This window comes from Mytilus galloprovincialis, chromosome 3 (genome assembly GCF_965363235.1).
Source record: "Mytilus galloprovincialis chromosome 3, xbMytGall1.hap1.1, whole genome shotgun sequence".
Taxonomy (NCBI): domain Eukaryota; kingdom Metazoa; phylum Mollusca; class Bivalvia; order Mytilida; family Mytilidae; genus Mytilus; species Mytilus galloprovincialis.
Window position 1 is genome coordinate 84,557,265 of NC_134840.1, and position 17,760 is coordinate 84,575,024.

Below are 17,760 nucleotides of genomic sequence, written 5' to 3' on the forward strand. Positions count from 1 at the left end.
GGACGTTTGCGCTTTTTCACCTGTAAAACGATACGACATTTGCGCTTCAAATACTATGGACATTTGCGCTTTAAATTTTGATTCACCAGTATTAAATTGACCGGACATTTGCGCTTTTGCATCTATTGCCGTCTATCTGTAATTTTAAAGAGAAGTAATTATTGCGTAAATAAATTTAACTTATATTTGGCATTAGTACGACAAATGGTCCAGAATAATTCCCTGTACATTATAATGAACAGTTCTACTCGACTCATCCTGATATTTTTATCTTTTTAAAGAGCATCATTGAACAACAGTATGTCAATCACATTAGATTCGTTATATTGATGAACAGGCACCCCTGTCAAGAATTGGGAAAGAGAATATTGAATATATATTTGAAATGTGTGCGAAATGCCAGTCTGGACAGATAAACAGAGCTAAATTTGTCCAATCCTTGGTCTTCATATATCAAGCGAAAACTGTCCTGTGATGACTGTACGTGTTTTTAGGTCTTTAGAATGTTTACCTTTAGCTCAGTGTATATAGACTTTTAAACACATATCAATGTGCTATGAAATGAATGTGCTATGAAATGTGCTATTAAATGATTTTTTTAAACCTTTAACCATAAAGAAAAAATATTATTCTGCCAGTATTAAAGAGGAAGATATGATAGTCATAAAAAATAAAATATTGCAAAAGGGCAAATGTCCTATGTTAACAGCGCAAATGTCCTTTTTTAAAAAGCGCAAATGTCCTATGATTTGAAGCGCAAGTGTCCAAAAAAATAAGCGCAAATGTCCTATGAAAAAGCGCAAACGTCCCGCGCCGAATCAGGGCACGGGACGTTTGCGCTTTTTTACCTGTAAAACGATAGGACATTTGCGCTTCAAATACTATGGACATTTGCGCTTTATGTTTTGATTCACCTGTATTAAATTGATTGGACATTTGCGCTTTTTACCTTTGTATAAGTGAACTTGGATGTTCCAAATTTGCAGACTATCTGCAAAAATTATGTGACAATTGAATCACGATTTACTTGACTCATCCTGCTATGTTTATCTTGTTGAAGAGTATCATTGAACAACACTCAGTGAATTACATTTAGATTCATTATATTGATGATCAGGCATTCCAGTCAAGAACTGTGAAAGAAAAACTTGATTTTTGTATTTGAAATGTGGACAAAATACCAGTCAGAATAGATAACAAGAGCTACTTATTTTGACTCTTTAGGCTTCAGATATTAAGCGAAACATGAACTGTGATGACTGTTCGTGTTTTATGTGTTTTAAAATGTTAACTTTTAGCTGTATATAAACTTTTAAACATTTAAAAAAATATGACTTGTCGGTCCCAAGCCAGTATAAAAGAGGAAGGAAGTCATAAAAACAAATATTGTATGTCCATTATTAATTTTTCAGTAGTCAAAATTCAATGTTAAGTGATGTATATTGAATAATGATATATAGTTTGTATTTCTGTTTTCAAGATAAAAAGTGAAGGTTCAATGTATGGACAACCTGAAAACCAAGACATATATATGATTCGGCGCGGGACGTTTGCGCTTTTTCATAGGACATTTGCGCTTATTTTTTTGGACACTTGCGCTTCAAATCATAGGACATTTGCGCTTTTTAAAAAAGGACATTTGCGCTGTTAACATAGGACATTTGCCCTTTTGCAATATTTTATTTTTTATGACTATCATATCTTCCTCTTTAATACTGGCAGAATAATATTTTTTCTTTATGGTTAAAGGTTTAAAAAAATCATTTAATAGCACATTTCATAGCACATTCATTTCATAGCACATTGATATGTGTTTAAAAGTCTATATACACTGAGCTAAAGGTAAACATTCTAAAGACCTAAAAACACGTACAGTCATCACAGGACAGTTTTCGCTTGATATATGAAGACCAAGGATTGGACAAATTTAGCTCTGTTTATCTGTCCAGACTGGCATTTCGCACACATTTCAAATATATATTCAATATTCTCTTTCCCAATTCTTGACAGGGGTGCCTGTTCATCAATATAACGAATCTAATGTGATTGACATACTGTTGTTCAATGATGCTCTTTAAAAAGATAAAAATATCAGGATGAGTCGAGTAGAACTGTTCATTATAATGTACAGGGAATTATTCTGGACCATTTGTCGTACTAATGCCAAATATAAGTTAAATTTATTTACGCAATAATTACTTCTCTTTAAAATTACAGATAGACGGCAATAGATGCAAAAGCGCAAATGTCCGGTCAATTTAATACTGGTGAATCAAAATTTAAAGCGCAAATGTCCATAGTATTTGAAGCGCAAATGTCGTATCGTTTTACAGGTGAAAAAGCGCAAACGTCCTGTGCCCATATAGTGTTACTCCTCTAATATGCGTTGCGGAACACATTAACTATGTACCTTTTGTTCCTCAATAAATAAACTTTCGAATAAGGTATAAAGTATATCTGTAATTAGTGACTGAAGGGTCGTTGTAGTCCATTCCATTACTTAAAATATCCATTCCATTACTTGAAATATCCATTCCATTACTTAAAATATCCATTCCATTATAATCAAAATTGGGCATTTCTTCCTTGTCTTGCGTGTTTTTGGTATTTAAGTCCTCCGTAACCAATGTAGTAATCATTGTGGCTCAATCGACATGTTTTATAACCAGGGGATAAATAACAGCAAATACATAAATAAAAATAACCTTAATTATATGGGCACAGGACGTTTGCGCTTTTTCACCTGTAAAACGATACGACATTTGCGCTTCAAATACTATGGACATTTGCGCTTTAAATTTTGATTCACCAGTATTAAATTGACCGGACATTTGCGCTTTTGCATCTATTGCCGTCTATCTGTAATTTTAAAGAGAAGTAATTATTGCGTAAATAAATTTAACTTATATTTGGCATTAGTACGACAAATGGTCCAGAATAATTCCCTGTACATTATAATGAACAGTTCTACTCGACTCATCCTGATATTTTTATCTTTTTAAAGAGCATCATTGAACAACAGTATGTCAATCACATTAGATTCGTTATATTGATGAACAGGCACCCCTGTCAAGAATTGGGAAAGAGAATATTGAATATATATTTGAAATGTGTGCGAAATGCCAGTCTGGACAGATAAACAGAGCTAAATTTGTCCAATCCTTGGTCTTCATATATCAAGCGAAAACTGTCCTGTGATGACTGTACGTGTTTTTAGGTCTTTAGAATGTTTACCTTTAGCTCAGTGTATATAGACTTTTAAACACATATCAATGTGCTATGAAATGAATGTGCTATGAAATGTGCTATTAAATGATTTTTTTAAACCTTTAACCATAAAGAAAAAATATTATTCTGCCAGTATTAAAGAGGAAGATATGATAGTCATAAAAAATAAAATATTGCAAAAGGGCAAATGTCCTATGTTAACAGCGCAAATGTCCTTTTTTAAAAAGCGCAAATGTCCTATGATTTGAAGCGCAAGTGTCCAAAAAAATAAGCGCAAATGTCCTATGAAAAAGCGCAAACGTCCCGCGCCGAATCATATATATGTCTTGGTTTTCAGGTTGTCCATACATTGAACCTTCACTTTTTATCTTGAAAACAGAAATACAAACTATATATCATTATTCAATATACATCACTTAACATTGAATTTTGACTACTGAAAAATTAATAATGGACATACAATATTTGTTTTTATGACTTCCTTCCTCTTTTATACTGGCTTGGGACCGACAAGTCATATTTTTTTAAATGTTTAAAAGTTTATATACAGCTAAAAGTTAACATTTTAAAACACATAAAACACGAACAGTCATCACAGTTCATGTTTCGCTTAATATCTGAAGCCTAAAGAGTCAAAATAAGTAGCTCTTGTTATCTATTCTGACTGGTATTTTGTCCACATTTCAAATACAAAAATCAAGTTTTTCTTTCACAGTTCTTGACTGGAATGCCTGATCATCAATATAATGAATCTAAATGTAATTCACTGAGTGTTGTTCAATGATACTCTTCAACAAGATAAACATAGCAGGATGAGTCAAGTAAATCGTGATTCAATTGTCACATAATTTTTGCAGATAGTCTGCAAATTTGGAACATCCAAGTTCACTTATACAAAGGTAAAAAGCGCAAATGTCCAATCAATTTAATACAGGTGAATCAAAACATAAAGCGCAAATGTCCATAGTATTTGAAGCGCAAATGTCCTATCGTTTTACAGGTAAAAAAGCGCAAACGTCCCGTGCCCATACCATAAGGTCAATATTAATCATCGATGTAATTTGCTCTATTGGATGTTTGAAATTTCAACGGAGGCAATTTCTTGGCATGACAAGCCAGCCTCTTAGCGATAAAAGAATATTTTTGAAAGAACTTAGCATTTTGCTACCTTTTTATTCTTCAGTTCGTTTTTAAAACCTCTTTGTTTCTCCAATTTGAAAAATTCAAATAAAACGAAAACTGAATTTTCTTTCATTAGTGAATTCGAAAAATACTGCTTCATTACTTATTTCAGAGTTTGAACACTTGGTGCTTAGTTTCACTTCATTCGTAGTTGACAAGGATGGACAGATTCCATGTCGAAGGTCAGTGTCTCTCTCCAGGCTTCCCAGTTTTTCTCTACATGCCATGAAATAGCGAATAATGATAAAAGTGGCGTTAAAGACCAACAATGAACACACCAATCATTATATATCCTTCACGTTTCACAAACAGATCATAGTTTTGTTAAACATAAATATTATTATTTGAAATTGAATTTGACAATAGAAATTTCCCCGAATCGTTTAATAGTGAATCCGGATTACACTGTAATATGTGCCGCTGGATATGAAAAAGCTCAAACTCTAATAATTTTGAACAACTAGTGGAATAGATAATTTTAAAACTCTAATAATTTTGAACAACTAGTGGAATAGATAATTTTAAAGCAAAACTATCTTAATATTGTGTCAGCTACCTTAAGGGAAAACAATAAGTAATGAGAAGATATATAACATTTCCAAGGATAAGGTTACATTCCTTACTTAAAGTCGACACCTAATAATGTAGAATATCTATTTCCAATAGAAAAGAGTAATTCTGAGAATAAAGAGAGCAGTCGCTATTCAAAAGGAGCATGTTTGGAGGGTTGAGATCTCTAAAAACATGTTTAACCCCGCCGCAATTTGCCCCTGTCCCAAGTCAGGGACCTCTGGCCTCTGTTAGTCTTTTATGATTTTTAGTATTAGTTTATTGTGTATAATTCGGATTTTAGTATGACGTCCATTATCACTGAACTAGTATACATCTTGTTAAGGGACCGGCTAAATGACACCTCCGTGTGTGGAAGTTTCTCGCTACATTGAAGACCCATTGGTGGCCTTCGACTGTTGTCCGCTCTATGGTCGGGTTGTTGTCGCTTTGACACATTCTCCATTTCCATTCTCAATTTTATGTCTTTGACAAGCAATGTTTTAAACCACTGACAGTCTCTTTAACGATCCCATGCACAAAAATGACAAAACTAAATAACAAAGTATATTGTCCCAGCTAACCTGAATAGTGTAGGTTTCAGCTCGAGAGTTCCCACTAAAGGCATTTCGTTTTTTTTTTTAGATAAAAAGATTTGAGATACCCAGTCTACAAAATTAAACAAAAGTTCAAAATCTGACTCTCGTCTGTACTAATTGTTTCATTGGCAATTTTACTACATTTTCTCATTATTATGTTGCTTCATAAATGTCTTTAAAGATGAAAGTTCTGTTGGTGGTTACGGTTCGGAGATGGGCTGTTCTGTCCTTGTCAGATTTCTCATACATGTTTTTCTATATTAATACTCTAGTTAGAAGAAAATAGCTTGCAGTTATCCGCTATCTCAAGAAGTTTAGACATTTGCTTTAAATAACATGCGATGAAATAAACACTTGAAATGAGTGAAATTCTAAAGATGTCGTAGACATATTGATTTATTAATTGATTAGGATAAGATATCTTGGTTTTCAGTTGATTGCATCCGTTTCGTTCTCTCACAAGTACAAATGAAGATCTCGATCATTGATTATACTGTTCTGTTAATTTCTGTGTCATTTTGTCTCTTGTGGAGAGTTGTCTCATCGGTAATCGTACCACATCTTCGTTTTACAAGTACAGAAAATTTTGGAAAGCTCATTTTTAATTATTATTTTTTTTTTAATCGAATATTCCAATCGTTACACCATTTTCCAAGGTCATGAATGCTTGGCGCCTTTAACATGATTTAACCCTGTCACATTATGTATATATATATAAATATATATGCCTGTTCCTACTTAGGAGCCTGTAAACCAGAGGTTGTCATTTGTTGCTGTATATCATATTTGTTTTCCGTTCATTGTTTTAGTACATATTTCATTTTTTTCATTTGTCATTTTGAAGCCTTTTATGGTTGACTATACGGTATGGGTTTTTCTCATTCTTGAAGCCCGTGCGCACGTGGCGACCTAATGTATATCTGTAAATTTCTGTGTCATTTGGTCTCTTGTAGAGAGTTGTCTCATTGGCAATCATACCATGTATTCATTTTTATATTGATACCAGTTTATAGGTATTCAATTGCACCAGAAAAAACTTAATATGGGGAACCTTTAACCTATTTTCAATACAATTCAGAAAGGGAGCTTCCCGTTTTGATAAGATCTGTATTAGATATTTTTTTAATTATTTGTTATTGACTTTGAACTAACTGTTAGTAACTGCGAGTAACGTTATGTGTCTGTTGTTGTTGTGGGGTTGAATAAATCCCTGGCACGTCCAGGATGTGTTCTGTTAGTTGTTTTGTGCTTTCGATCAATCTGATGAGTTAAGCCCTTTTCAATGATTTTTTTTTTATAGTTTGTTCTTATGTTCTATGTACTAGTTCACCATGCACTGTCCCAGGTTATCAGGGAGTTCTTGAGGCAGCAAACTAGTTTAAATCCGCGTCATTCTAAATGTGCATGTAGCAAGTTAGTAGCCTGTATAAATCTGTATGCTTGCATTTATTGCTATATATCATAATATTTTTCCGCTGTTGTTGTACATAAGTCAGGCCGTTAGTTGTTTTATATTTGTCATTTGAGGCCTTTCATAGCTTGCTATATGTGGTTTGGGTTTTGCTCATTTTTGAAGACCGTACGTTAACTAATAGTTGTATAATTCTTGTGCATTGGTTCTCTGACCATGTGGAGATTTGTCTCATTGGCAATCATACCAAATCTTCCTATATTTATATATATAAATATAATAGTTAAGCATTTTTTGTAAGGGAAACCCCGAAAGATTACACGATTAAATAACTGGTGAAAAACTTCATTGATTGTAGAGTAAAATTATCTCAGTGAATTGAGATATGTCGATGTTAATCCAATTGCGTACCATATATCATTAATATAAGGGACCTATAATCATGATAATCATAAATTAAATCGTGCCAGTACCATAGAAGAAAAGTTCCAGTCGGTGAACAGTCCATTATGCGGACTGTGGCGACTGGGCAGGCGCGGATCCAGAGGGGGGTTCCGGGGGTTGGAACCCCCCTTTTTTTTGGACGATCAATGCATTTGAATGGGGACATGTAATTGGAACCCCCCCTTTTGTCCTGGGTTAGGAACCCCCCCTTTTTAAAATGGTTGGATCCGCCCCTGCTGGGCCATGTACTATGCGGCAAAGAAATGAGATGTTCTAATATTATTACACCTGCATACCAAATATTAAGACTGAGCAGCTTTATATGGGTCCATCTTTGATTGACAGACATTCCATCACAAACTTCAACATAGAAAGTATATATAATATATAAGCAAAAGTTTCAAAGTCGACCATGCATTCATATAATATTCATAATATAGCTCATGCCAGTGGAGTGCATGCATATAGTGTTTATGCCTGTTTTATTTTGCTTTTATTTTTTGTGTAACTATATGATTTGTGCAATCTTATTATTAACTTGTGCTATGTTTTAAGTGTACTATATGCTTTTAACTTATATATGTCATTTATGGTATCTTACTATGCATTATATGTTTAAAATTGTGTTGTTTTTCATGACTTTTGTATGTGTGTATTGTATTGTGTATGTGTGTATTGTATTTTGTTATTAAGTCTAGAGCTTGTGTTATGTAGTTTATTGAATATCGACTCTAAATAAAACTTTGAATCTTGAATCTTGAATCACGGATATGAGTTTTGCTAATGCTAATACAACTGAGTGTTTTTGTTATATAGTATCGTCCTGAATATCATGAAATATTGTCCATTGGACGTGAAGCAAACAACTTATATCCATACATTGTTTTTGATGTTTGGTCTATTATATCATAACGCAGGAAAACGAAACCATCCAAATTCATGTTTTCGGTATAAATCTTAACGTCATTCTTGTGTTGGTTACAGTTTGACATTATTACATTGAAAAAAACAAAACAACAAAAATTAATTAAGTTAATTAATTAATTAAGTCTCATTATAGGTTATTAGAAAAAAATGAGTATGGCTAGATTATTAAATGCATGTAAACCTAATATTATATGTAAAACTGAAGTTTCTTTTCAATTTCCTTCATTCTTTTTAATGCATTAAATGTATGTGTATAGATAATCTGTCAAAGTTGTCCCATTTTTAGAACATGTACTATATTTTTCTATCTTTGAGTGGTTATTAGAAAATCCCAAAACCTTAGAACTTGTTGTTTTAGCATGTTATTATCTGCATGCCATAACAGATTAATAGCTTTATTTTGCCTTTTTATAACTGAGAAAAAAATCTCCACGGCTTAGATCATGCAGGACTGTATCCTACTGATGTAAAGTTTTAAAAAAATACAAATCATAATACTAAATTACATCTTTTCGCGCCTTTTGATAAAACTGTTGCATATAAATGTTTCACTCAATTGATGTATTTACTTTGGCGTTGCTAATGATATAAGTGCGAGAACTATTAGACGGTGCATCATTGAACTGAATTGACCTGCGTAGGCGTAGGTGCAATAAAGTTGTCATTTCACTTATCAAGCTTTTAACCACATAACGGTAACCAACTCATCATACATGCTGATTTTGAGCACGCGTCTAATCGTTTCAGTCCCTTTAACAAATACCGCTGTTATGAAAGACCTTTAATAGATACTTTCAGCTTCCTTTTTTTAATCATTAATTAAAATATTAATTCTTCCGACTTGGGTATCTTGTTATTTAAAAAGATGCCTTTGGTCTTTGTTTTAGATTGCATTTCTGTAATAAATAGGATTTTACCGAAAAGCACTAAACTTAAATATTTTGATATACGTAATTCCAGAAACATCTCTTATTATCATATATATGGGATGTGATATGACTGTTGTTTCTCTACTATCTGATACTATCTAATATTTGAGACCATTCAGGTAAATGGTATTTTTTTCAATCAGATTATTAATCGCTTTTGTCTAAAACTACTACATATAAATTCAACATATAAAAATACAAATCATAATACTAAATTGCATCTTTTCGCACCGTTTGATAAAACTGTTGCATATAAATGTTTCACTCAATTGATGTATTTACTTTGGCGTTGCTAATGATATAAGTGCGAGAACTATTAGACGGTGCATCATTGAACTGAATTGACCTGCGTAGGCGTAGGTGCAATAAAGTTGTCATTTCACTTATCAAGCTTTTAACCACATAACGGTAACCAACTCATCATGCATGCTGATTTTGAGCACGCGTCTAATCGTTTCAGTCCCTTTAACAAATACCGCTGTTATGAAAGACCTTAAATAGATACTTTCAGCTTCCTTTTTTTAATCATTAATTAAAATATTAATTCTTCCGACTTGGGTATCTTGTTATTTAAAAAGATGCCTTTGGTTTTTGTTTTAGATTGCATTTCTGTAATAAATAGGATTTTACCGAAAAGCACTAAACTTAAATATTTTGATATACGTAATTCCAGAAACATCTCTTATTATCATATATATGGGATGTGATATGACTGTTGTTTCTCTACTATCTGATACTATCTAATATTTGAGACCATTCAGGTAAATGATATCAATTTACACTAGTACAAAAACTGTCTTTAATAATAATAATAAAAAAAAAAAAAAAAAAAAAAAAAAAAACAACCTCTATATCTAAATAATCGAGGTCCCGAATTTAAAGAAATTTAATTCCCGACATCCCGAAATTAGAAAAAATAAATCTTGGATCCCGAAAGGGTCAATCCCGAAATCAGGCCCGAGCTTAAAAACACCCGATCCCGACGTCCCGAAAAAGTCCTGTCCCTCCCTCTGCCATGTAGTTATCAAAATTTTCGTGCTTATGCTGCATACATCAGATTTTTTTTTCTTTCTCGATACTCAATCAAACAACTCAGACTAAATGATCTTATTAAACATATTGCGGATAGCCATTTAATAAAAAAAAGTATAGAAACAAACTAACTAATTTTATTCAGTATAAAACCCAGCACAAAAGGATCATCGCTGAAAAACATGAGCACATATCATACAAAAAATTATCAGTTTCCCTTTATGAGGGGGGATAGGAGGGGTCTTGATCCCGAAATCCCGGACTTGAAAAAAATCCCGAGGTCCCGAATTTAAATAAAGCAAATCCCGACATCCCGAAATCCGAAAAAAAGGATTCCCGGATCCCGAAAGGGTCAATCCCGAAATCCCGAGTTTAAAAACACCCGATCCCGGAGTCCCGATAAAGGTCCTATTCCCCCTCCTTTATGATCCTGTATGTATCCATACCAAAATTGTAAAAAAACAAAACACAATTCTTTGATTTGCAAAGAACGACAATAAATTCTAGGTTATCATTATTTGAACTGAAGAAGGTTATAAAAAAAACCAAAAAAAAAACAAAACAAAACACTGTAAGTCAGAAAAATAGTCGTGAAACATTTTCTGATTAGCTGAAGGGTGGTTTGCATTCGACAATCCTCGGTAGAATCCGATACTCTAGCTCCTTCCTAGATGAGGGTACGGAATCGGCCGAGTTGAGACGAAGACAAGTTTTTAAGTTTTAGATCTAAGTAAATAAAAACATGACAATTGGCTTTACATATACAGTGCGTGCCTAGATCGTAAACGTCACACAAAGTGCTAATATATATCTATACGATGAAATCTTAAAAACCTTTTTATTAGATGTTATGATGTAAAACGACAAATTCTATGCGTGGATTAAGTATGTAGACACTATGAACGTTTTATTCGATTTTAGTTAATGAAAACAGAGTCTCTGATGAAAAGAAGACAAAGTGTTTTAGCTTTTAGATCCTTTATAGTCTATATTGTGAAAAGCGAACTATTTTTAGATTTAAATGCTGCAAGCTTGTTATTCTTTTTACCCGTGTGAATGTGAGTGAAGTAATTTATTTTACAACATTTATCTTTTACTATTTTACTACGTAAACATATATAACCCATAGGCGGATCCAGGGGGGCCTGGGGGCCCGCCCGCCTTTTGTGTGGGAAAAATTGGTTGCTTATATAAGGAATCACTGACGCATGACTGGAGCCCCCCTTAGGTCAGTCAACGGGCCCCCTTATGAAAAGTTCTGGATCCGCCACTGTAATCCCCCCTGTATATATGTCCGGTAACTAGCCTAACAATTTTTAACGCAACTAAGAATCACGGCATAATACAAGCTATGTGACCTACCGAATTAGACTATTTACTGGATTTGTTATCTCATACGCAACACGACGGGTGCCAAATGTGGAGCAGAATCTGCTTACCCTTCCGGAGCACCTGAGATCACCCCTAGTTTTTGGTGGGGTTCGTGTTGTTTTTTCTTTAGTTTTCTATGTTGTGTCATGTATACTTTTGTTTGTCTGTTAGTATTTTTCATTTTTAGCCATGGCGTTGTCAGTTTGTTTTAGATTTATGAGTTAGACTGTCCCTTTGGTATCTTTCGTCCCTCTTCTATACGTCCTCAATCCTCAATCTTATGGCCTGTTGGCACGAATTGTCCCAATGTGCAGTTTTCCTCTCTGGTGCGTTTTCCTCGACGTATTTTCTCAAGTTCTCTGTGCTTTAAATTTGGTATGCGCTGGTTAAGATTGGGATTGAGGAACAGCAGTATTAAATCTGCCCGTTCTGTGCAACTAGAAAGTGATCCTGTATATATTAGTGGAGGATATCATTATTCAATATATAGTGTACATATTATATTCCTACATTCATGGTGGTGGGTTTTGTTCTACACGCCGTAACGGTGTGGTTGTCCTACAAAGGATGTGAAAATTTGGAAGAAGAAGAAGAAGTTTACCTTATCTCCCTTTAGAACTATTTATAGATGGCGCTGTATACAACATGGATGCTGTCTGTAACATTATCAATTTATGTTTTATGTTTACATCTTCATGGCACACATTTAGTAGAGTTGTTTGATTGCCAGGGGGATGTTACATCACATTTCAAAAGGTTAGGACTGAAATTTGGACAGAGACGAGATTTTACAGCCGAAATTCTGTCGGAAGGCAATTTATAATGGGTACAACTTCAAGTCAAATCGGCACCTGTTCAAATCGGCACCTTGTTAAATCGGAACTAGTCAAATCAGCACCTATTTAAAGTCAATTCGGCATCCTATAATATTTGATAAAATAAATATAAATAATTCTAAAAATGTATAAATTCATGATCTATTATGGGGGTTGGATTTCTTCTTCTCTTCTTTTGTTACTGAAAACCATCAACGTACAGACTAGTCCAAATAATTATGACGTCTTGAAAGGCTATTATAATTTTTTTCTTTGACGCCTTACATCGACGTCATAACGCCAAACTCATATATTCAGTTGGACTTTGAGAAGGAATTTACTGCTTTATTAAAACGTTTAGCTGATTTCTCCTAAAGATGCTTCATTTTAGGTGTATAAAATATATTTTTTAACCAAACTCGGTACATTTTCACCGACCTGAATTTCCGGATAATGTAAAACAATGGTTCCGGAAATTCGGGTTTTACCGAGTTTGGTGTGAATATTATTTTATAATCAGACAAACGTTTTAAAAAATGCAGTCGACATGTTCCCGCCTCGGATGGAATTGTTCCTTATATTATTATTTCTGTAGGGATTAATTGGAAATATTTTGCACAAACAAACACATAAAAGGTAAGAATTTTTGTTTATGCATTTTGTTTTAGCCTTCAATGAAAATTTGATGGCTAAATTGGGTCTCAAAGTTGAGAGCAAAATATGCTCTCAAAGTCCAACCGAAAATGGCGGCTTCAGCATTATGACGTCGATGTAAGGCGTCAAAGAAAAAAATTATAATAGCCTTTCAAGACGTCATAATTATTTGGACTACGTACAGACTACAGATGTTTACTTTCCGGCGCATGCCTGGTAAATGTTTTTTAATAAATTTATGTTGATAATTTTTGTCAAAATATAAATTAACAAAATATTTCTTATTCAAAGTTGTTTTTGGTCATATATTTTCATATTTTCAATTTTTACAATTTTTCTTTGTTTTTAATTTATACAATAGACCACTTGCACATTAAATGGCGTTTCGCTTTCAAATCTGCAAAATATATCGACCGGAAATAGGTGGGGCAAAAGACGTCACAGTTTTTGCTTGTTTACCATAGCGATTGCCCAACACAACTTGTTTCATTCTGCTATAATACTACTATAACGATGTTATCATTTAAATCTTTGACAATTCCAAAGATTCAGTTGTATTTGAGAGATAGAGGTATAGTGGCAAATGGTTACAAACAGAAAGATTTGGCCAGTTTAGCTGAGGCGGTGGAAAAATTGAACATTCCGTATGACCCCAATTTTCTAGCAGACGACGTAGACTCTACCATACAAGATCGCCTGAGAAGAGCCGGTTGTAGTTTTTCTGACCCGTTTACCATAGGAGGGTAATTTAGATAATTTTTCATTCATTTCTATGACTTTTACGCCCCTCTGCATACTTCTTTAAACCGGCTTTTTCACCTTTTCTTACTAGGGGGTCCCAACGAGGGGCTATCAACGTAGAATATGTATGTCCTTAATACACTTGTCCTAAAATTAACCAAAATTCGTACCTTTACCTGACTAAGATTTTTTATTATATCCTTTATCGTTTGAATGAGTTATACTGACAAAATAAGTCAGAAAATAATATTTTCGGCTTTCTTTTAATTGAAGAGCCCCCAACCTATATAAAAATGTACCCAACTAACCCATATTCCTACCTTGACAGTATCCCTAAATATTAAACCTTACTTTAAACTAGAAAATCATATAATATGCTAACAATACAAACCATAAATGAACCCTAAACCTTACTGTATTTTTTAAATTTGCCTAACCCATAAAGGCATGACCTGAAGTAAACACTGTATTCCCTAGAATCTAACCATTTGAACTTAGATCCAATCCTTCTCACAATTTAAAAGTACCTGAAAATATGTTAACTTACACAATACTTTCATATGTAGGGTCATACCCTAGTCCAAATAATAATAACATCTGGCAAAGCTATTTTAATGTTTTTTTTGGCAGTCCAAATTATTATGATGTCTGGTAAGGCTGTTCTAATTTTTTTTTGGACTGTCCAAGAAAAACATTTAAAAAGCGTTGCCAGAAGTCACAATTATTTGGACTAGGCCATACCCCAACCATATACAGCATAGTGCTCACCAGTCTTCTACTCCAATCTTAAAACCCTCACTCTTACATTAATAGTACCCAACTGTACATATTGCATGTTAGTCCATTAACTTGAAAACCTACAGTTTTATCCCTAACCATAATCAAACCATAACCCTCAAGTAATGGGATTCCTAAAGTAAAAGGAGTCAAAATGAGGGTCATGCTTCTTTTTCTTTGTGTCTGAAGCAAATTACTAAAATATATTTTTCTATCTAGCAGTAAGGCAGCAACCATTTGATTTTCGGGGGGGGGGGCTATGGATTTTTTTGGAAAAAAAGTTTGTTTCCAGTCTATGGAGAAAAAAAAATTGTTTTTGACCCTGAGAAAAAAAATTGTGTGTTTCACCCTCAACTGCCACTTAATGTAATGCTAAAATTGAAAGAAAAAAATTGTTTTCGCCTTGCTGCCAAAAAAATAAATTGTCTTTGGCCGAAGATGAAAAAAAAAACCATAGCCCCCCCCCCCTCCCGAAAATGAAATGGTTGCTGCCAATTAATGAAATTATTTCTAAAACTCATATTATGGCACCTTTTTAAAAATATGATTATTCCTGTCAATCTGAAACAATACTATAAAGGGAGATCCCATTTGACAAGACAATGGTGAAATTTAAAAAAAGGCATTCAAGACAGTATGGATAAAAATGATTTATAAATAAAAGAAAAGGGGGGGGGGTTGAGACACTTTGCCAAAAAACTCAACTCATGGAACAAAAATGTACGGATAAACAAATTTCACGGTCCACTGAACAAAGAAAATGAAAGTGGGAGTTTCAGGTTAAACTTAGTACACATGTTCCCTATTTGGTATGATTTTCTAATTTAAATGGCAAATTTAGATTTTTTACCCCATTTCATGGTCCATTGAACATGGAAAATGATAGTGCGAGTGGGGCATCCGTGTACTTAGGACATATTCTTGTTTTACTAGAAAAATCCATTAATTTCTTACCAGCAATGCATTATGTAGTGTTGATTTGTTAAACTTTTATTTTTTTCAGATATGATGAAGATTTTTCTGGTATACCTGACTTTTCCTTGTACGACATCTTCAATTATTTGTTGTTGCAACGTTCAGATTATGATAAGAGGAAATTGAAAGCTTATAAGAGTGCAGAGGACTACCGCTTGTTTTATGATGGACATGTCCAGGAACTGAAAGTCAACTATCTTAAGGTTAACAGCTCAGTTTGTGTTTTTATTGGAAAGGTGAGACCAACACAGAGGGCAAAGACGTTGACTGGGAAGATGACCTACCAGTGCTGGTTTGTTGTAGACAAGACTCTAGGTGATGTTAAAGCAGCTTACTGTGAATGTCCAGGAGGGTAAATATAAAATTATTATATTTGTCAAATTCTTGACCCACTGTATTTTCTATTGTTATATGAAAATAAGAAGATGTGGTATGATTGCCATTGATAAAACTCTCCACAAGTGACAAATTGACAGCAAAATCATCATCTTACTATAGATACAATCTTCAACATCTAGAAAAAAACTAAGGGAAGTCAGCTATAAATTTTTTGAAATGACACATGTAAAACAATCCATAGAATACAGCTCATGGTCTGATTTATTTTTAAAAAAAATGAAGGAAAACCAAATATGAAATATTTCAACAAACAATGACCATTTTATTAAATATTCCTGACTTGGGACATGCACAGAAACCAAGTGGTGGGGTTAAACTATTTTGTAAGAACATTTGTATAACAGCCTTAAGTATAGGTGGATTTAAAGTCAAAACTCAAGGTTGGTTTTCAAGCTTCTGTGTCTTGTATTAGGCAGTTGGAATTTAAAAATTCTGCTGATGTAATTTGATGACTTTCAATAAAAAATGCCAATGTTTAGTTAACCTTAAAAAATCTATAATGATTATAATATATGTATGCATGTGCTAACTTTCTTTAATACAATTTAATTGCAGTGCTGATGGAGCTTGTCGTCATGTTGCAGCATGCTTATATGAGTTGGAGGCATTTGAGAAGAAGTCTGTTACTGATGGTCCTTGCCAGTGGAAGAAACGAAAGAGGGAACACGATGAGCCAGTAGAAGTGGAACGAATGAAAATTATCAAACCAAGGTTTTTAACTTAATCATGTTCATCTTTAACACTGGTAAAATTCAAACATTAATAAAAAAATATTCTAGATTTCACTCATATATTACAGTATTAGTATATGTATATACATGTATTTATAGAATAACTAACCAAAGAATTCAAATGGAGAAAAATATTCAACAAGTGACCGAACAACACATTAATTCATGAATGCGCACAACGAGTTGAATATTTTTTTATATTTGATGTCTTTAATTAGTTATTCTTTTCATTACATTGGCAAATGGCATTTTTTTACAGAAATTAATGCAAAACATGTTAAGAACTATATTTTTTTCTACGCATTCACAATTTGTGTTCATCGCCTATTGTTGTATGATGTCAGAGAGTGAAATAATAACAACTGTTATTTCACATGTGAAATTTTTCGGTTTTTATTTAACTGAGAAATCAATGTAATTCATTGCAACCAATGTAATAAATATATATGTTACACAAGGATCCAGACTGGCCTCTAATCTAAAAATAACCATTTTAATTCATTTTTTTTATTATATTTATTAGGAATAAGTTATTTTAATAACAATAATAATTAAGAACTTTGTTTTCATTTTTCTTCTCTGAAAATAGACTCCTCATTAAATATTCATCTTGTCGCTTCTGGAAGTTTCTTGTTGCTACTGAAAAACTTGGAAATCCTAAATACCGGGCACATACAATGCCAATATTTAATGCCTGTCCAATAAATACATTTAAATGTTTAATATTCCAAATTAGGAGGATGGAAGCATGTGTATCATCAGCAGACCATGTGGTTTCCAGTTTTGATCCTAGACAGATGGTTGACAGAGCTGCAGAAGACGAGAAGATAAAACAGTTTGCAAGTAAATTAGCACAGGTATAACAACAATTCTTATGCATTGAAATTTAATTATGAACTTGTTTTGCCTTAGAGTAGCGATAACTGTATTGTAATTGAAGCTTTGCGGCATCCATAGGTACTTTTACTGTCTCAAATACCCATTTACCTGTCTCTG

General features: G+C 33.4%; 2 protein-coding genes across 4 annotated transcripts in view; both read left to right on the forward strand.

Moving 5' to 3' along the window:
• The window catches only part of LOC143066838 (uncharacterized), a 265,369-nt gene that overhangs the window by 82,963 nt on the left and 164,646 nt on the right, over nucleotides 1-17,760 (forward strand). The gene's annotated exons all lie outside the window — the stretch shown is intronic.
• The window catches only part of LOC143069191 (uncharacterized), a 150,554-nt gene continuing 146,143 nt past the window's right edge, over nucleotides 13,350-17,760 (forward strand). For 2 of the 3 annotated variants that reach the window (XM_076243701.1, XM_076243700.1), the window contains exons 1-4: nucleotides 13,365-13,884; nucleotides 15,663-15,986; nucleotides 16,589-16,744; nucleotides 17,501-17,621. In XM_076243701.1, coding sequence (XP_076099816.1) covers nucleotides 13,655-13,884; nucleotides 15,663-15,986; nucleotides 16,589-16,744; nucleotides 17,501-17,621 — 831 coding nt within the window. In that variant the 5' untranslated portion in view covers nucleotides 13,365-13,654. Of the gene's footprint in view, nucleotides 13,885-15,662; nucleotides 15,987-16,588; nucleotides 16,745-17,500; nucleotides 17,622-17,760 lie in introns of all 3 variants that reach the window. The other variant, XM_076243702.1, reaches the window with a different exon arrangement.